This window comes from Corvus kubaryi, unplaced genomic scaffold (assembly GCF_017639235.1).
Source record: "Corvus kubaryi isolate FWS band 111438036 unplaced genomic scaffold, C.kubaryi_AGA036_p1.0 137, whole genome shotgun sequence".
Lineage (NCBI taxonomy): Eukaryota > Metazoa > Chordata > Aves > Passeriformes > Corvidae > Corvus > Corvus kubaryi.
In genome coordinates, this window is record NW_024580671.1 from 23683201 (window position 1) to 23705591 (window position 22391).

Below are 22391 nucleotides of genomic sequence, written 5' to 3' on the forward strand. Positions count from 1 at the left end.
CAAATAAAAAATTTCCACGAAATGCTTTGTTTAGATCTTCAGCTTTTAAAATTCATAATCTGACTCTTCTATTCATAATAGGTAAACTATGCATTACTCAGACCCTCTTTCATCTTAATTGGTTCCCAACTTCTCTATAACAAAGGGCTGTACTAACAGTGATGAGGTACTCATTCAGAATCCTGTTACTTTTAATGTAAGAAATTTAACACCATTTTTTGTGCTATGGACAGAAAAAGTACACACCTGGTATCATTTCCTTTCATATGCCTTAATGTAATTATAATTTATTAATAAATAGTTGAAATGCTGCATTATTTGAGCAATTTTAAATGTAGACAACTTCATTTAAAATAATAAAAATGTGTAACTGCTTTTTTCCTGAATAAATACTGATAGCCACAACAGTGCTACAAATTCAATTATGTATTTTCAGGTGTCTATTAAAATTAATAGAAATCGGGACCTTTAGCATGTCACAGAAAAGGAATTCAAATTTCCAGTCAAAATACTTGGTTAATAGCAGATGTCTGTCCCTTATATAGTGCTTGACCAAAGAAAGTGCCTCTTCTACATTGTAAAACAGTGGAAGAGACATGGGCCATTAGCACAAGCAAAACATTTTCACTTGATAAGTCAATCTGGGCTGTTTTTTTCTGTCACATCAGCAGTGTCTGAAAACAAAGGAGACACAGAAGCCCCAGGAGACAGCATGTCTGCCCAACCCTGTTTCTGGGGGATCTCTTAATTTGTTTTAGAAAGCACATAGTGAACCTTCCAGGTGTCAAAATTTAATATGCTACATAGCATGCTGCAGCCACTGACACTGTGGGACATGCGAAAGGCTGTTCCAAATCAGTGTCCTTGGGGAACATACATCTATACTTTTTCTCCACCTCCCTGGCTGTCACAACAATCCCTTGATTAGGCAATAAGACCTGGTCTTGTCTCAAGTGATTTGATAAGCAGTTGATAACCAACAGCTCATTAAGCTCCTGGGATATATAAGCCACAAGGTTTTCAGCATGCCTCTGCACTTGAGGGGTTTGACAGCTCCCTGTTCAGCAGCCCAGGAGTCGCTGGAAGATGTTACTGACTGCAAAAATACTTGTTTTTGCTGTGAATGGTTTCCTAAGAGTGGCAACAGGCTTGGACATTGGATTATCCACGAAATGTGTAGTGATACCCAAGGAGATGGACATGTGCCACGAGATTGGATACTCTGAAATGAGACTTCCCAACCTGATGGGACACACGAGCATGGCAGAGGTTATCCAAAAATCCACCACCTGGCAGCACCTTGTACACACAGACTGTCACCCCCACGTGAGGACGTTCCTGTGCTCCCTGTTTGCACCCATCTGTTTAGATACGTAAGTATCACAGCACAGTACAAATCTCCAGCCTTTATTTGCCAGAATAGGAATGAAATCAAAGGCATGTTTATCATAATCTAAAGGTGACCTCCACTTTGTCCAAAGTAATTCTGTTAGCTTTTTTGTATTCATCAGGAAAAAAAGTACTGAAAACTTGTTCCACTTCAACTTTAGTTTGCCTTGGGAACATGATTGGTGTTGTCAAAAGATATAATGTTTTATTTTGTTACAGCTGAACTTCACTCATTCATTTAGGGTTGAAGCACCTACTGTGAACAGAATCAGGCTCATACTGAATCTTTTCTCAGGTTGTCATAAATGCATTTTTAAAATCATAGCTAAATCTTGTAAGCTCAGTCTGTACACAGACCGCTTGCATAATTTGCACAGCTGCTGCTTCTGGAATTGTATTACTGTTGAAGGATGTTAAATATCAGCAGAGATTATGTACTTTGCAGAGGAATCACTGTTGCAATAGTTTTCCTTAACACTGAGCTGTCTGACTCAGCCTGGTATTTCCTCCGACAACAGGTTTATCCATCCCTGTAGGAGTATGTGTGTTGCTGTCCGTGACAGCTGCGCCCCCGTGCTCCTGTGCCATGGACACCCCTGGCCTGCCAGCCTGGACTGCGACCGATTCCCTGGAGATGAGGACATGTGCCTGGCACCCCTTACTAAGGACTATAAATACCTGCACAAAGGTAGCTCGAAGGTGGCAGAGGGGAGGGTGGCCATATCCTGTGTTCCAGGAATCGAGGAGATACAAGGGACATTGTTCCCAGACATTCTATGATTTTGTAATGGAGTCAGGTCTACCTTTACTGCTTCACGTGTTCGTGCAGATGGTGGAACAGTGCCAGTGCTGGCAGTGCAAGCTGCAGCAGCCCTGCGGTGCAGTAAGCCAACAGTGCAGCAGGCTGTGCTCTAGATCGTGGAGGAAGGCAATTATCACCCTGCACAGCTGTGGGCACTGTCATACCCACAGCAGCGCACATAGAGTTTTGAGGTCTCTTTATAGACTTATCAGTGGCCCTCATGACAGAGAAATTTATGTATACAAGTTGGTTCTCAGATCAGCTTAGGAAAGTTGGGATGATTTTATCTGATTTTCCTTAAAGAAACATGAGCTATCATGGCATAAATGTTCAAATCTTCAAATGCACTCACACTTACTAACTTCTGTGAAAAACAGTAGGATTGAGTTGCTGCTAGCACACACAAATTCATATATATTCACAGTTGTACCACAGCTGAACCGAGTGACTGATAGAACCAGCCACCTAACCCCTTACCACCCACTGTAGCTGTGTTAAAAATAATACTGTATTTGTTACTTTATTTGTTGCTGATAATCGATCTTGTGAATCTGAACAAGGGCTGAATGTGCATGGAAAATGAAACTCCTTTTCATCCCTAGCCATGTTTTCAGAGAAGTGTGTTGACTTTTTACCTATTATCACTGGCCCTGTCTTTGATGTGTATTTTCTCTGTCATCCCTGTGGTTAAACAGTGGGTTCTTAGCTTTGACAGCCGAAAATTAAAACAAATTATTCAAAAAGATAACAGTGAGACTTTGTTATTTCTTATCAGTCCTACCAAAGCCTACCTGCCAGACCTGCCCAGCAGTGGAGGAATTCTTTACACACAAAAGAGTTCTTGAAGTTTTCTGTGACAGTAACTTTGGTAAGTCCTTGCTAATGTAGCTAGTGTTAAAGAGACTAACAACTCTTCTTCTAAATGCTTTGAAAGTAGGATTACAATTAGTGACAGTTTCTCCAGGGATTTCAAAGGATTAAGAGTTTGGCTGCTAACTTAGCTTTAGGTTGGTTTTCAGAATATGTTCTTTCTAATCTAAATACAAGGAGGATTTATTGTGCGTGAAAGATTTATTAATGATCTGGTTTCCAACCAAATAGCTATTCTGGTCTAGTTGGCTACAACATGCTTTATGGAAAATATTTCTGTCAAAAGCAGCCAAATAAGCAAGTTTGCCTTTTATTAGCATTTAAACACAAAGTAAAGCTTTGGTGTTTTACCAGTGTACGGTGTATCTTTGCTACTTTTGTGCACGAGACTTTTGTGATACCTACCTTACTGAAAAGGAGAATCAGAAAATCATGTCAGCAAAAGGAATTCTTACCTCCTATTGTCTTGTTGGAGTGATGAGTGGAGTTTGCCCTAGAGACTTCCTGGAAAGCCCTTTGATGTCAGTGCAAAGACTTTCAGCAACTTTGTCTAGTGTTAGATCAAGAAATACAGAAAAATGTCATGCTGAAAAGTGTTGGTGGAGTCATGTGGGGTGGGTAGATGCCTATAATGAAAAGGGAATATCTAAAAGGGTGGTATCAGCAAGCTATTTTTGCCTAGGGATTCCACACATGGACAAGGTGAGTTTCAGGAAAATTGCTTGGGCAATTGCTGGGCAGCTTTGTGATGCAAGAACAACACCAACAGCTTACAATATGTAATTACCCAAAGTCTGACATAACACAGTGATGGTAAAAATAAATTACTCATGCTTGTGAAAATATTTTTTCAAGTCACCTATTTCAATTGAAAAAAAACCCCTTTACTACATAAAATTTATTTTTCAAAAATGTTTTAAATTTTAAACTGCTGCTGGAAAAGGCCTCGCCATACTCTGTCAGCAAAAATTGTGAAGATATTTTTAAAGAATTATCCTGTTTTCACCTGTAATGTTTCTTTCTGCATTTGAGAAATGGAGTGACTTGCATTTCCTTTTCTTTTTTCCTCAGCAGTGAAAGTAAAGCTGTCCAAGAAGAGAACAGCATCTGAGGACCAAGAGTATAACATTGAATGCCAGGTGGAATTCACTAGCCAGGGCTCGCTCTTGCCTTATGAAACTCAGAGTATGATACAACAGTGGCTGCTAATTAATGAAAAATGTATAGAGAGGATGTCTCCAACCCACCGTCCCATGGTGTATCTCCTCGTGGGGAATATTGAAGAGGGCATCATTTTAGTAAACCAGGTTTATCGCTGGCAGAGGAAGGACTCCCAGCTGACTTTGGCCACTCAGAAGTGGAGACACCATAAATGCTTGTAAATATTTATCACGTTATTTGTAGAAAGATGATTATACTTCTCATCCAAACCTATCTTGTAAATAGGAATGTAATATAAGTTGAATATAAAGCTTTAATTTCCTTTTGAATTGTATTTTAAGTTGAACTCAAACCCCAGTGTTATCAGGGTTCCTTTCGGTAGTGTTACAGCTACTCTCATCCAGTTTGAACTTGGACAGCTATGGATAAATGTTTCTTTGAGTTATGATTAAAACAAATTGTAATATGTGCAAAAACCAGCACAAACCAGTTTCAAATCCAGCTGACTACTTTTAATGCGTTTGTCTATACCCCCCACTCTACCATTTTCTCCAGTTATCTAAACCTTCCCTTGCCTAATATTTCATGAATCCACCTCATTTTCTCCCGTTGGAGTACTTTGAAAGGAGGCAGCCCTCTGCTGGTCGCTTTTGCCGGAATCAGAGCGGAATAAAGAGAAGACTAAGTATCTGTAAACACGGTATGGCTGGCCCCAATCGCAAGAAGATTTGGTTACTGGGTGTCATAAATCAGATCCCTGCTACTGAAAAGTCCCTTTTCATTTTCACACTCATTAAAAAGGTCAATGTATAAACTTTATTCATTCTCTAAAAGGTCTGCAGGGAACTAATGAAGTCAAAATATTAAAAAAAAAAAATTACAGTAGGAACATGATTAGCATCCTCATGGTCGGTGCAATACACTGACATTAAAGACTACATGAAGGTGGACAGAACCAATTATACAATTTTAGTTGTATAAATGCGTAGAATAAAGACAGTAACAAGCGGAAACACATAAATTAGAAACTATTTCAGTAGTACAGTGCCTATTATTGTCCTATTTTTTGGAAACAAATACAAGGAAAGTTTATGGGCAGTAGATTTCTAGAATTCGCACCTGTAATGATCTGGGTTTCTGATACATTCCCCAAAAGTGCAGGTTTGTATCAGGTTATCGAATGTGATGACACCTGTTCCATCACTTTCTACCATGAACTGGGAAACTAGTAGAAACCGAGGAAAAAAGCGGTCAGTAATCGAAGAAGCTGGGTACCCACGCGTGCCGGCTGCCCCGGCCCGCCTCGGGCGCGCAGGAGAGGCATCAGCCCCAGGCTGACCCGCCCGGCCACATCACTGCGGAAATGAAGGAGTGATGCCTTTAGTTCAGGTTCTTACTGTATTTTTCCTTCTGTCAGAGGATGCCACACGGCCCGGGGCTGTGGGTTGTTTTGCTCTTGGGTCAGTTCCACGCTAAAACCCTTCCAGCGGCTGGACTCCCCGGGCACGGCCCCTGGGCCTGCCCCGCAGCACCGCCCAGCGCGGCCGGCGCAAATCCCCCAGCGGGATTCAAAGCGCGCTCCAGCGCGCCGGGGCGGGGCTGCGCTCGGCTCGCCCACAGGAAGGCGTCGGCCGGGCGGGGCCGGGCTGGCTCCGTGAGAGGCGCTCGGGGGCTGCCGCGCTTCGCGGGAGGCGAGCGGCGGAGCGGAGCGGGCCTGGGGCCCGGGAGACGCGGCCCTGGGACCGGCAGTGCGCTCGCATCCGCTGTCCGCGCGTCGGCTTCTTTATCCCTCCTCAGTGTCTCTCTGGGGCTTTTGAAAGACCGATAAAGTTCTAAACCAAATGCATCTCTGTAAGTGTTGTGCGCGTGGTGTATGGAATCCCGTTGTTCCCGCTTAGTGGCTTTGTAGCTCACGTTCTCCGCAGCAGCTGCTCGGCGCACAGGTAGGTGTGTGTGCGCTGCAGCCTCGCCTGCTTGTACGGCCCGGGCGGGGCGGGGGCTCGGCAGCTGCGTGTAGCCCTGCACCAGAAATGCCAGCGCCCAGCTCTGCAACGCTCGGGCATTGTGAGTCCTGCCTGCCCGCACCCAGTTTCGGTGGGTGCAGTTTTGTCAGAATCTGAGTCCTAAATATTTTTCTTTTGATTTCATTCTGTAAGAACGAAGTCCAAAGTGCAAAACTGTCATGCAAGCAGGTATGCTCTCTGTACTTATATTCTCACTATCTAGTGAAATAGTAACTGGTTTAAGTTGACTTCTAGTGTGTAATAATGTTTTGTTCTGCTCAGTCTGTAGCAATGGCTTCAGGAACAGCGCTGATTTATGATGAGGAGATGGCCACTCACAAACTACTTTGGAGTGAGTAAGTCACTGCTGTTGTTTTTATTAGTAGATTCTTATTAGCAGTCGTGAGGGCAGTACCAAATAAATGCATTTTTGGTAAATGTAATAGGAAGTACCTAATGATACTTCCTGTCATTCTCTAAGTAAATAGAAAGCCTTTCCTTTAGGAGAAAAAATATTTTTTTTTCCTAGTTTGTATCTAGATACAGTAACAATCATCTGAAACTGGATTTGAGGAGCTGTAGTCATCCAGTCTGGGAGGCCTTAACAAAAGTGTTAGGATGAGGCATCTGAGTAGCCCCCTAAATAACGTGTTTTCAGCTAATTAAATAGTTTATAAAGCTAAAGTATCATTGACCTTGGATTTTGACCACTGACCACTGAATATTTTTTTTCTGTTTATTCTCATGTATCTCTCTTTTAGGGTGATGCATCTTCTTACAGTGGGGAGTTAAAAGCTAGGCTTTATGAAGTGTGTTAGCTACCTGTGCTGGTATAGTATGATAGTAATATAATTATTGCTTATTTTCAGTCCCATCTGTGATATTGAAGTGCCAGAAAGACTTTCATCCTCCTATGAGCAGCTTAAAAGTTACCATCTTGTGGAAAGATGTGTCCCTGTGCCTGCCAGAGAAGGAAGCGAGGAAGAGATCCTGTTGGTTCACAGGTCTGAAACTCAACTTTCATTCAGATTAATTCAATGAAACAGCAGATGTCATATCTCCAGATTATATTTTGATCCATTTGAAAAGAGTGCTCCAAAATTCAATGGCTTCCGTTAATTTCAATGGAAAATGTGTCACATTGAGTATGGCATAGGTGCTGTGTTATGAATCTGCTATTCCACTAAATCTATGTTCTCATTCTGTGGGATCTTAAGCAATGAATGCTGATTTATACATAAGAATAAAAAACTTCTAAAAAATATTTATAGTTGCTTACTTAGGTGTTGTGTTAATCTCTTTATCCTGCAGTTTAGAGCACTTGGAAGTGGCAAAAAGCACTCAGACAATGAATGAGGAGGAGCTGAAAAGAGTCTCTGAAAACTATGATGCTTTTTTCTTTCATCCGGTGTGTAAATTAAACTGCTTCCTCTATTGGGAGTTACAGCTATTTGTGTTAGTGCATCTGAGTGGCATTTTTCTAAGTAGGGGAAAATTAAAAATACATTTTTTGCTACTTACGTAGTCTCATATTTATTTATGATATTATTGTTATCTAGTTTAGTATAATGCTGTAACTTAAATTGGTCAAATGTCCTGTCATCTATTTTGTAGTTGTATCATACCAGTACAATGCACTACTCAAATTCTAGCTCGATTTTTGTCACTTAATGTCACTGTAGACCATTAGTGACCTGCAAATCACATTTTGGTAACAATTGCTCTCAAATGTTGTGCCATGAAATGGAGATGAAGTCTTCTGTCTTACGTTTCTGTAGGGTTTCATTCCTTATTTTCAAAGATGCCGTGTTGTTCCTCTCCCTATGCCCATCTCACGTTTTTTAACTGCTCTGCAGAGAACATCCTTATAAAGATTATGGTGATCACTGGTAATCCTAGGGGAAAGCACATTGGAACCTGTGCTGCAAAGTTGTGTTTCAGCTATCTTTGTACAGCTTCAGTGAGGTAGAATTATGCCAAGACAGTTTGCAGCTGGGGTGCTAAAGCCTGTCACATGTGCCTTGTTTAAGTTGATGAGTTTCTCTTTCTCAGAGCACTTACCACTGTGCCAGACTTGCAGTAGGGGCAACTCTGCAGCTGGTGGACGCTGTGATGTCAGGAGAAGTGCGCAATGGAATAGCACTAGTAAGGTAAGAAAATACGTGAGGAAGTTTTCACTTAGCAAAATTTCTTTTGTTGTGAATAACTTAACAAAACTTTGGTTCAGACCTCCAGGTCACCACAGCCAGAGAAATGCGGCTAACGGGTTCTGTTTGTTCAACAACGTTGCTATTGCAGCAGAATATGCAAAACTGAAATATGGTCTACAGAGGTAAGTGTATGGTTGGCTCCAGAGAAGCTCTTCATATGTAAATATCAGTCTGACACTGTACTTGGTTGAGATTAATGTCTAGAGCTTTCTGGGTGTCATCTTCCTTTTGGTTCAGAAAAACATTTTCCATTTATACCTTCTGTAGATTAAGATGCTGTGGCTCTTCCTCTGAATGTTTTCTTTTACTGATCTGTACAGAATCCTAATTGTTGACTGGGATGTGCACCATGGGCAAGGAATTCAATATATATTTGAAGAAGATCCAAGGTTTGAAGGATTTTTTTTCGTCTTTAATGCCAGCTGTTTAAAGATTGTTTGCCTCTCTAGAAAATAAGATTTCTTAAACTTCTAAAACTAGAATCTTGCAAAACATTCACCTTGCTATTTTAGTCTCTCTGTTTTTCACTTGTTACAAAATAGAAGGAAATATCTAAATCAAGATAAAATGCAAGTCTGTTCTACTTCAAAGAACAGCAAACAAAATACGCAATGTGATTACCTTGGTTTGCCAGTACTCAGGTAGTACATCTATTCTCTATGCATGAATCTCTCAGTTAAAGTCTTCAAGTAGGAGTTTGATAAAATACATGAGCTTTATATTTCTTTTGAAAAAGCTACATAAGCAGGTTCTAGAAACAAGTCTGCTGTTCTGAAAATCCCTTGTATTTGATCTGTATGGAGTGCATGCCTACAGGACATTTTTAGCATGTTAATTTTTAGGTTAATTTTAGCATGGGACCTACTGTACCAATTTTCACAGTCTAAATACTTTGAGAGAACTAAGGAGAAAGGACAGTTTTATTTTCTTGCTTTCAGGCAATGCAGTCACCAGATTCAGGATATAAAGTCACTTCCACAATCTTTTTGTCAAATTGGATTTTTTTTTTTTTTTTCCCAGTGTTTTGTACTTTTCTTGGCATCGCTATGAACATCAGGAATTCTGGCCATCACTTAAAGAATCCGATTATGATGCCGTAGGTCTGGGAAAAGGAAAAGGTTTTAACATAAATTTGCCTTGGAATAAGGTAGATATTGTTTACAGCACAACAAAGTAAGTGCAATAGCTTTGTATCCCATCCTTTCTGTCACACTTTCTGAGTAAGTGCGCTGCTTCACGTGCTTGGCAAATGTCTTACACAGTGTATATCCTTCCAGTCGGGGAGAGTCTGCTGGAAAATATGGCTCAGAATGTGATTGTTTTTCTCTCCCTTTTATTTTTCAAAAATTCACACACTCTTTTTACTTGAATATCTTGCCCAGCCATCAAATCAGAAAGTGCTTCAGGAGACAGTTACATCCATCCTTGTTTAGCAGAGAACTGAAGCTCATTAACATTAAAAATGGTGGATATTTATACACTTTACTTAAATTGAGGGTATTTTACTGTACTTCGTAAGATTCCCTCAACTTTTCCTGTGTTTCCGTAAAGTCTTGAAGAACCTTAGAAAATTTGTCATTACAACAGGAAAACATGACCAGTGGTTCTCATTTTTCAGGTTGGGATGGGAAATTCAGATTATCTTGCAGCGTTTTTCCACGTGTTGCTTCCAATGGCTTTTGAGGTAATTTTTTACTGCCAAAGAGTACTTCCTAAGTGTTTCTTAAGCAGGTACCATTGAATATTTTACAGAAATGCAGTAATTGCTAGTAGTAGAGTTAATACATTTATTCTGCTGGTATGATGTTGCCCTGATCAATTGAATAGTATTTATGGAATTTTAGCTTTTAAATATTCAACATAATTATCTGCAACTTCTCCAGCAGGAACGAAGATAGTGTAAAAGGGTAATGTATTCAAGGAGAATCCTTATTTCTGTTCATATTCTAACTGAAATAACAGCTGATCGTGGTACAGTTGAAATCCCATAAAAAATTGAAATTAGGACGTAGAGATGTGCTACAACTGTCTCTCTTCTATAACAGTTTGATCCTGAACTGGTTATTGTCTCTTCTGGATATGATTCTGGAATTGGTGACCCTGAAGTAAGTAACTTGTGGTCTTTGTGTTGTCAGTCATGAATCTAATAGGAAAATATTCCTGCTGCTTTAATGTCCCGTGATTGCTAAGTGAAATTCACTTTGATCAAGCTGAAAATACATGCTTGAGTCTTTAGGCTGATGCAAGTTCATTAAACATTACAACAAGACATGTAAAGACAGATTATCCCATGTGTGTAATTACTGTATTGTATTTTTCACCTTCCTTAAATGCAGCATTCTGCATGGTTCAGCATTCTGTTTGATGTAATGAGAGGCAAGTGTTCTGGTATTCCAACTCAGACTGGGGTATTTTCAGATTTTGTTTGGGTTTCTTACCAGTATTTTTGAATCAAGGTGTCATCTCTTAAAATTTTTTCTTTGGTTTAGGGTCAGATGAATGCCACTCCTGAGGTTTTTGCCCACCTTACCCATTTCCTGATGCAGTTAGCTAATGGAAAGCTGTGTGTCATCCTAGAGGTAAAGACTTTTGAAATGTACCCCAGGGGAAGGTCTCGGTATTAGAGCCATTCAGGGCAAACTAGAGGCTAGGAAGCAAAACTCCTCAACAGAATAATTTCTTATCTTTCTTTTGAGTATCAGGAATGCAAAAATGGCTAAGATTCAACAGCGCTCTTACACTTCAGAGTTTTGAAACAAAGGAACCATATGTTCATCCAAGAAAACTTAGCCTCCACAAATCTGTTCAATTCTTGTGAACAGTGATTAATCTACTGCTCTTGACAGTCCCAAACTCATTAAAATGTATTTAGTGAACAGGCTGTATTACCAATGTTATTACAAGTGTATCTTATTCCAGGAGACTTTACAAAACCTTTAACCTAAATATCCTCTTATTTAGTAATGGAGCACTTGGAAAATTCTCTCTCTTTTGATTTAAAGACTGTATGCAGGCTCTTTAGGAGCTCTTTTTTTATTCTTTTTTTTTAAACAATTAAAATGTTTTCTCCTTTTGAAATCTAGACTTCAACTCCCTATTTCTGTTGCATGTTAGAAAAATGGTGGCTTTTCAGGTAAATAATGGTGTGGAAATACTGCTGCCAACAAGGTCTTCAAGAATGAACTGTGTATTAATTGATTCACTTGACCTCTTGTTTTGCATAACCTTTCTTCATCATCCTTCTCTCTAGCAGGTTATTATAGATATATTTACCTATTAGCTGAAGTGCAGGTAAACATTCACTCCTCCCACAGGTGGTATGACTGCTCCATAGGTGATAGATGGCTTCTTGCGTGCCACCTAGCAGTCTTAAATCCATCTTGTTCTCCAAATTCTGCCAAACTAACCACATCTTAAAAGTGTCAGGCTGTGGGAGATTTCTCTTGTACAGCCATTTTAGAGGACAGACATTTGCTTTCTAAGGAATCTTCCAGAAGGATTGTTGAAGATGGCATGTTGTAGATAGGAATGGAGAAGGCATGTGTTTTCATGGCAAAGTGATGACTGATTTCTGAAGTTACTTGAACTATGACAGTGAGTTCAATCATAAGATGCTAGTGAAGTTCAGCAGGTGGCCACTAACTTACCATTTTCATATTGAAAAGTCATTGACTTATAAATACTTGCATATCATCTTCTGCTTCTGTAAATACACATATATTTCAAAAGTATAGTTTATTTTCTATGTTGAAATTCAGAGAGATATTAAAAGTACTTGTCCCTTAGTTGACACAAAATACTTCTTAGGGTGGATACCACTTGAAATCATTGGGTGAATCAGTCTGCATGACTGTAAAAACTTTGCTTGGAGATCCTGTACCTCAAATAACTGGAGAAATGGCACCTTGTCTAAGGTAAGCATATAAAGAATTTTAGAACAACTAATGTGTTTATCAAAGAGACTTAAAGTCATGCATACTTTGAACATCTTGCTGAAGTAAGGTTTTAATATGATTGTTTATTATTTTCTTCTTTGGATAACTTACATTTTTAGAAAGTCATCCAAGGTACAGTTTTATATACTTACATTTCTGAAATTATTTCAAGTTGGGAGATCTTATAGCATAAAACCATAAGCCATTTTATCCTTAGGCCTTGTTATCCTATAGGAATCCATCTCACTCAAGGCTGAGATAATCCTGCTGTAATCAAGGCAATACCAGTTAACTACAGCCAGTATTTGAGAAAGTATGCAACCGCAAGGATTCGTGCTGCAGACCCCAGAGCCATTTCAGTTGCTGCAGTACAGCAATAGCTGGAGCTCACCTTTCTCTCATCAGAGAGAGTTGATGCTATGCAGAGCCAATCTTGACAAATACTTGTGTTTCTCGAATTGGGAGCATCGAGGCCTGGGGTGCAAAAGCACTTGAGTATGTAGAGGTGAATCAAGATAATTAAATTTCAAGTCTAACTCCTTTTCAGAGACACTAAGACTGTGTTTGTACAGTGGTGAGTCTGACCTAGTAAAGCATTCTGAGCCTTGGGCCTGAATCAGTCCCCTATCTAAAGAGTGTCTTTCTCTCCACCTGTCTGCACTATCTCCTCCATATCTCCATGTTCTGTCCTCCATTTTTCTCCCACCTCACTTGCTGTCCTGTGCTTTTTCCAGCAGAAACGCTCCTCATTCACTTTGGTGGCAGCGCCTACCAGTTGGCTGCATTAGTTAGAACTCAGAGCTTGGATGAGTCAGGGAAGCAGTGTGGATATACATAGGCTGAGGGCTGAGTTGCATTTGGTAAACTGATGGAGCAAAGCTGCTTATTTTGTTCCTAGCACATCCCATAAGCCCTCTGTGTCCTTCTTTTCTTCTTTACCAAGTGTGGTATCTCAGATTGCTATCATCCTATGTCATAGAGAGTTGATTACCTACTTATCCAAAATATCAGTCCAGCTCCTGAACACCTTACAAGTAATCTGCAAGTACTTGGAATTTCTTCTGGATTTAATATGACCTGCATTACATTTTTATAATAGGTTATGTAATGGGACCACTTGCCCATAGTGCTGCAAATAGCAGTGATAACAAAAAGGAGATTTCAACACAAAGAATAGCAGGGTATGTGATTTACTTAGTTCCTGAACAGATTGTCTTGCTTTTGAGTCAGTCTAATTAAATCTTTACACTGTATAGATAAAATCTCTTGGCAAGACACTGACAAACGGGAGAAATTTTTTCTGAACTCAGACAGGTGTGCTTCTTCCAACAACAGTGTTAGGATGTCACTCAATGTGTAAATGTGTGTACTTTTCTTTTTTGACTCTTTAATCTTCTCAAGCAGTCTGCCCATTGATTCTCATTCTCTTTAGCTTTCTGTTTTGCATTCTTGGAAGACATCAGTTTGTTCATTTTCAGCTAGATTTTTTGGTTTTGCTTTTTTAAGGTAAGTTATGACTCCTCTATTTTCATTATTGCTGATACTGTTAATCTGGTTTCCTTTTTAGTGCTGTTGAATCTATTCAAAATGTGAGAGCAGCACATAAACCCTACTGGAAGTGGTTGGCGTATGAAGGTAGTTTCTCTTTATTCAAGCAAATGTGATTGATAAATGGATTTATACAGAAATGGAAAGTTATTAAAATTAATACCAGTGGATTAAACTAATTGAACGAGCAGTTATTCATCAAATGACTGGCAAAGCAGTATGAGGCTTCATTCAAGGTCATGTCTTCAGCTGGTCTGAAAAGAACTTTCTGAAGCTGGCAAACATCATGCCAAAAAGTAGCGTTTTGATATCTTTGTTTGAGGATGCTGTTTTCTGTGTCAAAAATATGGGCATAAGCTTTATTTCAATATATGACCTTTCCCTAGATTAACACAAATGTAGTAGCACTGAAAAAATAACATCTGTGTCAGGAAACCCTGTAGCCAGTGCATGGGAGTAAATATGCATACTATGAATACAGATGTATTCTATTTTGTAAATAAATATATCCAAATATTAACACATTGCTTAGAAACTAATACCTGTGAAACCCCTCTTTTTCTTTTTCTCTAGATACATCATTTTTACAAAATTTGAGCACCAAATCACACTTACTAAAGAAGGCTAATTCAAATATCTCCACAGAACATGAAACTAAGATAACTAACAACAACAACACTGTCAAAGTAGAAAGGTTTTTGGAATTGCACATGAAAAATATTCTATTTCCAGTGCCTCCCATCAAAACAGCAACAACTGGCTCTGAAGGTTCAGAGCATTTTCTCTCTGAACATGTTCAGCTGGTGAAGGAAATGGACAAAACTGAAATAAAATCTCTTGTCAGGTTGGTCCTATTTATTTAATTTTCCGCATAATTAAGGGGATGAGGGGTCTCTGTATAGACTCATCTAACTGTCTGCCTTGGTCATCTTTTTGGCCTTAGTCTACTCAATTACAGCCAGAATTTCTTCCTTTAGAAATAAAGAAATTTGTGTTGTATAGCACTCATAGCCTGAAATCCTTTAAAGAACTAAAAAGAATACTTTTCTCTAAAACTCTTTCAATAGAGATAGGACAGCTAATGCAAATGTATTAATTTAGAAAGAGATCTTGCTAGGAAGCTGTCTTACAGCTCTGTACTCACTTTCAGCTGGAAAAAATACCAAACTGCTCTGATTTGAGGAACTCGGTGTTTCATCTTGTCTTCATGTAATTTTGACAGAACTCTGTTTCCTGAATATCATCAGACATTTTTGTTTTCTTTCCAATGCAGAATGCAGACAGGTTTAGGGAGCTGAAGACTGTCAGGCACCGGTGTTGGCATCCTCCTGCTAGAACAGGTTTCTGGGAATCAATGTGTAGCACCTATACAAAATGTACCCCATGAATACTAACTGCAGAGCACTTTATCAGTGTCCTCTTCAAAGACATTAATGCCTCTAACCTAGTTTTTCTTCATATAATTTATTTTACAGTGGTTTTTATGCAGACCTTGTGGAAGAGGACAAAATTTTGCTCTCTCTTGGCAGTATGTTGGCAATCCTAGATAAAATACTCAAGAAGGAGGTAATAATATATTGCCTTGGTCTTGGGGGTAGGGGTGGAGTTAGAGTCCTCTGATTTTTTGCTTCTGCTATATTGTTGTCCAGATTTTAGTTACTGTTTATCTCCCAAGTCCACTAATCTCAGCTAGAATGTGTTTAGCTATGAGAGTGAGCTTGCAAGATGAGAAAACAACTATTTAGGGATAGCTGTTAACCCCAAGCCATTTTTCTAAGGCAAGTCATTGTCCACACTTTCTGCAGGTAGTCACAGAATATGAGTCCCTAAGAACCTTCTCATTGTTCTCAGACCTACAGGGAAGCCAGGCATTGGCTCTTCAGTTGAGGGGAGCAGAAGCTGGTGTATCAAGCACCAGTGAGCAGCAGCAAGAAATCTGAAGCAGTGTCAGTACTTTTCCTGTCTCAATGTGCAAAGTTTACACAGAGTAGATTTTGACTTACATGTGCATGCACACACACACTCTTTAGTGGTGTTTTCAACAGCTCTACTGTATGATCTCATTCTGAACAGAGTCATTCTAGTTCAGTATTTTGATTCTTGCAGGGTCAGGAATGAAGAGAGGGCAGGCTTAGAGGGTGCATCTTCGTATTTATATGTAAAAACTTGGAGGAGCATTGAAGAAAAACTGAAAAAAAGTTTAAAATATTATATCATAATAAGTCACTCTTCCTTTGAGTGAGAAGATCTCTTCAAAAGTACCAGGCCTGCAAGGAAGTGTAGCTACCACAATGGCCTCTTTCTTCTAAGACATCTTGCTGTTGGAAGTCACATATATAGATCTTGGGGACCAATTTCTGACATTATAAACTGCACATAGCTCCAGGAGAGCCTATAAATAGATTTTAAAAAATGGTTACTGGCAAAAAGAAATAGAACTTTTAATGAGTTGCAGATGTAAGTTTTTGTGCTGACAAAGAGGAGGAGTGAGGGGAAACGCATCTTTTTGCCTAGCTTTCATGTGGAGTTCAAAGCACTACACACCACAAATGAACACTGAAGGGTTGACTGAGTAATACTGCAATTGTATTTTCCAGAAAAGAATAGCTTGCCTAGGTTAGAGTCAGAATATTCAGGAACAACCTCCTTTTCATAGGGTGTATTTTTCTGCTGCAGTTTGCAGGCTATCTAGAGAATCAGTAAACATGGCCTTCCCCTGGAAAAGCTGTATTTAATTTAGTATTGCACTATACTTTTGAAATAATAGTGCAGTTTATGGCATAATAATAAAATATGGCCTTTCTGTAGCAAATGAATTGATAACATTTTCTTAATCCTTTTCTTCTTGTTCCTAATCATTAAAATCTCTTGATACTCATAAACAAGCAAAAATACAGTTGTTACACTTAAAAAATGACGTGATATTCTGCATCATTAATTGCTTCTGAATGAAAAATGTATTTTGTAGGTGTGTAATGGAATTGCAGCATCGCCCACAGCTGCTCTTTCTGCTGCTGTTGCACTAAGACATTCTGTTCTGTTTGGATTTCAAAGGTGAATTTGTGTGTTTTGCATTTAGAGCCCTTTGACAAAATGTTACAATCAGATACTTAAGTGTGGCAAATATGGCAAATTGCCTGTGAAACCTTGATTTTAGAACAAATAGCATGCCCACACACACAGCATTTTCAGCATGTAATCCAGGTAACAGCCTATACGCCAACAAAAAGCTTTTGCCTTTCCAAAGGCAAAGAATTTGTAAGGGTGATGGCTGTACTAGCCTACACATTCTTTGTCAGATCTTAATTGGCTTTGACCTGATGCCAGTTTCTTGATTTTTTTATTTTTCCTCCCCAGTATTTGATGGGAGAAATGGGGTTCCCTTGAGCTGTCCTAAATGTGTTTATTTCTACTTTTAATGGACTGAATTCAGTATACATTCTTTTTAATGCTTCCAGTTGACATGCAAACTTCTATACAAATTACACTAACTGAAAAAAAATTACTTGTGAAAGTATGTATATTTTTGTTTTCTGCAGAGTGCTTTGTGTATTTGTGGGAGACATGCAGATCACACCAAACACAGAAGATGGGTGAGGTCTCTCTTTACGTTATGGGGTACAGTCCCAAGGGCTTTCTAAATGTTCATAAGTGTCCATATGTGTGATGAAAACTGTACTAAGGAGATCAGTCATAAGCTGGCATTCATTAAATTTAGCTTGACACATAATACAACACATCCCCAAATACATCTTCAATGATAAATTATTGTCTCTAAATGCTACTTTATGCCTTTAGTGGTGGGTTTAAAGTATAATCCTTCTGTATTAATTCAAATTTAGAGTGTTACTGAAAATTGAAAATAAAATGTAATAAAGAAGGCAATTATTAATTATATAAGATCTATCTCCCCTATAACTGCAGGAGGCACATATTGCTGATGCAGAGTTCCTTAATGAAAGTCTTCTTTATTTATTTATAGCTTTTTTCCACTTCCTCTTTTTCTTAAAAGTAATTTGCCAATAGTCTTTAATCCTCTTTTTAAAAATACCATAAAAAGAATTTCGGTTTTAATTGTTTACATTTTGGCATGTACTAATGCAAACAGTTATTTGCTCCTGTATTATGAAGTAGTATTTAAAGAATGATGAAAGAAAAGATCCCATTTTTATCTCATTGGGAAATATTGTTTAAATACTCAAGTGGGGGTTTTATTTACAGAAAAATGCTCATCATAAACATCTGTGAGAAAGAACAGCCTGGAAAGACCAGCTGCAAACACTATATTTCTCTAAACTGGAAAGAGGTAAGATTCACTTCCTGGAAACAACACAGGAGAAAAACCTTTAAAACAGGAATAATAGAATATACTGAGAAATTTATAAAATTACGTTGAGAATTACATCCCTTACTCCACTTTGGACCTTTAAAAATTTTTCCTTTTCTTGCCCTTGCCAGATTACTACTCCTTCACAGAGCTTTAGAGTGTATTAGAATGCATAGGTTTGAGGAAGCCTCCCATAGTTACTGCAGTTTATCTTCAGCAAGGCAGAGTTACAGTGCAAAGCCACTAAGGAAAAAATAAAGAATCCTGCATATTTAATATAAAAATTGCTGGGAAGATAGATCAGTATCCTGCTTCCTCGGACAATTAAAAGCTTTTTGAGATTCACCTTTCTGTTTTATTTCTGGAAATTTGGGCCTTTATATTTGTGCTAACCAATTTCTTCTTGTTAAAGGATGCTGAAGGAAATGATTTCTTTTCTGCTGTACTTGGATTCATTCTTCCTGTAGCATACAGTTACCAACCAAACCTAACAGTAATAGCTGTTGGACCAAACAGGAGCCTTGGAATAAGTGGGATTTCTCTGCTTGTTGCTTTACTACAAGGATTAGCTGAGTCTCGAATTGTTGCTGTGATTGAGGTAAGAAGGGGTGCTAAGCCGTGGTATTTCAAAGTGTCTGGGAGAGACACTGGCATGAACTGCTTCAAGCTGCCTAGTAGAACATAGTGGCTCTATATATCCTGTCTTTGGAACCCCTGAGTTCACAGCACAAGCTGCCCAAGTTTCTTTCTGTCCTGAGAACAAGACAAGACACAGTTGCACACCGAGCTGTAGGCAGCTGTTGGCAGCCTGCACGATGGAGAAGCTGGGGCATGAATGTAAGCCCATGGTTATGTTATGTCTGTGGACCGTAGATGTTCTGACAATTTGCTACAACTTCCATTTTTGTGTGGGATCCGCAGCTCAGAGTTGTCCCCTGAAAAGAGGGAGTTCCTGTCTGTTAAATCATCTGGCCTCTTTCCATCAAATGTGATTGAAAGCAGCCTGTTGTCCTGTCATAACAGACCACTAAATTTCCTCTTCTCTCCCCTGTGCTGTACTTTGTCACACATGACTTCCAGCGTGCAGAACATAAATCAGAATGGCACATATCCTTCAACTGAACTTAAGTGGGATAATAGATAATTGAGGGCCAGTCTACCCCAGCTTTGTGTTTCTGGTAGAGAGCATGGGAAAGAAAATAAAAAAATAGGGACTTTTCCTAGGCTAGCTTTTTCCATATGCTACCACATTAAGGATGCCTAAATCTAGGAGTTGGAAGCTGTATCCAGAGCAGTGATCTGTGTCAGTGAGCATATCTTCCATGAATTTGTCTAATCACATAACTCAATTTACACTCTTGGCCTCTCCAGCATCCTGTGGTTCTGAGTACCACAGTTTCTCTGTGTGATCTATGAAACCGTTACTTTCGATTACTTCTGTGCCTTCTAGCTCTTCTTCAGTGAGAAACAACAAAAAATTGTTCATGTATGCTTATTCTAATCTGTTCCCCAGCAAGTATACAATTAAAGCCACGCTATTCATTAAGCTGCCAATTAAGTGGCTTTTGATATAATTTGTTCTGTAGTTTTCTCAAATGTTATTTGTTTTAATTTACAATGCTGATACATAAATTGTCTAAGCTAAAATAATTTGTACATTGATATGCAGTATCCATAAATAATGTATTTGCACATTACTAATTAGGAGCATGAAATGGAGAGAATTATTGATATTCTGAAGTGTAAACTCAGACAATAAAAGGATGTTAGGCATACATGTTAAAAAAAGATTGATACTTTCATATTGGTACTCTTCAGGTAGCTCCATAACATTTCTAATGCATGTTATTGGCTTTTTAGAATATTTGAAAAAATACTTCTATCTTTTAAAAACAAAATAGGGTTACAGTCTTCCAAAAATAATTTTCATATAGCATCAACATTTCCAGATACAGTTTCTGCAAGGAAATTATATTGATTTAGACTGTGAGAAGTCCAAAAGAGTAAATTTCTTGATTAAGCAAAATATATCACTATTTTCTACTCACAGAAAATAAATTATGCATGAAGTAAGCAAGCTCCATGCTCCCCTTACCTCATATTATTTTCTGTCCTTAACCCAGCATTATTTCTCTTCAGTCGTAAAGGGAAAAGTGAGATTCTTTCTGCATTTGAAAGAAAAAAGCTTTACAACAGATAAAAATTTATTTACATTTTTCAGAGAAAAACTCCATTTGAACACATCTTTATTTGAAAATGGGAGGTTGCTCATTCTTGCTACTAATGCTGGCAATTTAGTTACAAAAGCTTGTTTTAAAATATTTCATTTATCACTGAAACAAAGAGAGCTTGGTTCACAGGGGTGTTTTTTCTTCCTAATTAGGACACAGAGATAAGTTTATTGCAAAGTGTAGCCAAAGCATTAGGGGGTGCTTCTACACCTCCCTTTGGAATTTATGTACCTCCTACCCAAGAGAAAGTAAAAAAAATAAAAGCATTAAGAGACCAGTTTCAGCAGGAATGGAAAATGCTTCAGTGTTCAGGTAAGTTGTCTGATTTTATCTTAAACTCTTACATACTATAAGTTTCTGAAGAGATTATATATAAATACAGCAGGGTCCTGTAAGTCAGTGGGACATTTAAAGTCAGTGGGACCAGATTGATCTAGTGTTAAAATGGTGAAGTTCTGAGTGCTTCTAGTTCTGCTGCTTGAGCCAGAAAGCACCACATTTCTTAGCATAGCAACTGTACGCTTGGGACTTGGAATAGTTCCTCCAGAATTCTGGAATGAAGTTACCAAAGTACGTGCTTAAAGAATGGGTAACAAGATGTGCCCTGGCTCTGATTGCTAATGTGTTTTCTGAATATAGTGCCAAACCAGGTGATATTTTTAATATGTTTAACTTATCCACAAATAACTTCACGTAACTCAGTAGTGATTAATCGTGCTGCAAGTACAGTCACAAAGAGCTGAAGATCAGGCGTTGCATTTGTATAGGAATCAGGCTCGACAGTATGTATGTTTTCAAGCATACTTGTCTAGAAACATTTCTCTGCTGTATGACTTTCATTTTTCAACAGAAAAAGCAATTATAAAGGTGGGCATCTCTCTCTAAAAGAAAATTACATGCTCTCTTTAAGAAGAAATGGCCAGTGCCAGGGGTCTGGTTCCAATAAAAAATGTTCTTGTGGAGTCAGGAGTTGTGGTATGAGCTTGATTAATAACTGGTTTTCTTACTGCTGTTTTTTTCAGTGAAGGATGGGATTTCAAGAAATTGATTTCACTTCAGAATCATTTTACAAAGAAGAGGAACAGGAAAGGATGAGAACTTCACTCTGCCCTCTTTTCAAACATAAATTGTCTATGTAATAAATGAGAATTCCAGACCTCCAGAGATTTAGTAGTGGCCTAAGGCTACATCATGTCAGTTCTCAAAATTAAGCATCCCAAGGCAATAACCATGATATGCCTTGTTTTACAGTATTCCAGGTATGATTTAGGGATCATTTTCAAGAGAATTTTTCTGTTATTGTGACTTCAGTAACTTGACGTTTTGATTTCAGACACTGGTGTTGCTACTGGGATCAGCTTTGTATCATCTGGAATAACTAAATCTGTCTTGGCAGTTGTCTTTTTTAATTGTTCGCAGTGTTTCCCTTCCCATTTGTTTGGTTTTCACATATTGCTGGAGAGGAAATTATACCCATCCTTGAGCATTTTGAAATTAAAACGTTTTTCAAAGGAAAATAAAAGCTATGTGAAAGATTTTTCACAGAGAGGAGCTGAAGAACATGAAGATGTTCTGTTTCAGTTTAGAATTGCTTTAAACTGAACTTTGCAGTCCAAAAAAGTATTTAAATTGGAAACCAGCCAATGGCTGAACTCTAGCATTTTTCCTAACAGAAAACACATCCTAACAGGAGATTTTGCCATTCTCCTCACCCTCCGCCTTTATTTTTTTTTAAACTCAGCATTTTCAATGAAAGAGCATTTTCTGAGAAATAGCTCAGCTCTTTCCCCTCTCCCTGCCTTTGTTCAACGGAATTTATAGTGTTTGAATCACATAAATGTTGCATTTTGATATGTATTTTTCTAAGCCTTTATTAAAACATTAATTAAGCGGGGGAAAAAAGTGTACTCGTGGT

The 22391-nt window shown here is 38.5% G+C and overlaps 2 protein-coding genes across 6 annotated transcripts; both read left to right on the forward strand.

Moving 5' to 3' along the window:
* The first annotated feature begins 1073 nt into the window (after positions 1-1073).
* Positions 1074-4704, forward strand: LOC121659457 (secreted frizzled-related protein 2-like). The gene is made up of 4 exons (XM_042017560.1): positions 1074-1373; positions 1908-2077; positions 2967-3059; positions 4133-4704. Exons 1-4 carry the CDS (start codon positions 1087-1089, stop codon positions 4441-4443), a joined length of 861 nt encoding a protein of 286 aa, XP_041873494.1. The 5' UTR covers positions 1074-1086; the 3' UTR covers positions 4444-4704.
* A 1139-nt stretch (positions 4705-5843) lies between these two features.
* Positions 5844-22371, forward strand: HDAC10 (histone deacetylase 10). 5 transcript variants are annotated; one of them, XM_042018211.1, is made up of 21 exons: positions 5844-6165; positions 6508-6581; positions 7095-7229; positions 7537-7633; positions 8278-8375; positions 8453-8557; positions 8756-8824; positions 9456-9582; positions 10054-10119; positions 10481-10540; positions 10925-11014; positions 12243-12349; positions 13938-14005; positions 14492-14762; positions 15394-15484; positions 16887-16972; positions 17458-17511; positions 18140-18224; positions 18658-18843; positions 20629-20788; positions 21499-22371. In XM_042018211.1, the coding sequence occupies exons 2-21, from the start codon at positions 6517-6519 to the stop codon at positions 21522-21524; spliced, it is 2046 nt and encodes a 681-aa protein (XP_041874145.1). In that variant the 5' UTR covers positions 5844-6165; positions 6508-6516; the 3' UTR covers positions 21525-22371. The 5 variants fall into 5 exon arrangements, with proteins under 5 accessions (XP_041874145.1, XP_041874148.1, XP_041874150.1 ...); XM_042018214.1 differs by having other exon boundaries at positions 14651-14762; XM_042018216.1 differs by having other exon boundaries at positions 6508-6577; positions 7537-7637.
* Positions 22372-22391: the final 20 nt, after the last annotated feature.

What these genes read in the sequence shown, in the direction of transcription:
- LOC121659457 (XM_042017560.1), top strand. Translation starts at nt 1,087, where the DNA reads ATGTTACTGACTGCAAAAATACTTGTTTTTGCTGTGAATGGTTTCCTA. An exon ending in GCACCCATCTGTTTAGATAC is followed by an intron (nt 1,374 to 1,907) that starts GTAAGTATCACA and finishes CTCCGACAACAG; the next exon opens with GTTTATCCATCCCTGTAGGA. An exon ending in TTTCTGTGACAGTAACTTTG is followed by an intron (nt 3,060 to 4,132) that starts GTAAGTCCTTGC and finishes TTTTTTCCTCAG; the next exon opens with CAGTGAAAGTAAAGCTGTCC.
- HDAC10 (XM_042018211.1), top strand. Translation starts at nt 6,517, where the DNA reads ATGGCTTCAGGAACAGCGCTGATTTATGATGAGGAGATGGCCACTCAC. An exon ending in CACAAACTACTTTGGAGTGA is followed by an intron (nt 6,582 to 7,094) that starts GTAAGTCACTGC and finishes GCTTATTTTCAG; the next exon opens with TCCCATCTGTGATATTGAAG. An exon ending in CTGGAATTGGTGACCCTGAA is followed by an intron (nt 10,541 to 10,924) that starts GTAAGTAACTTG and finishes TCTTTGGTTTAG; the next exon opens with GGTCAGATGAATGCCACTCC.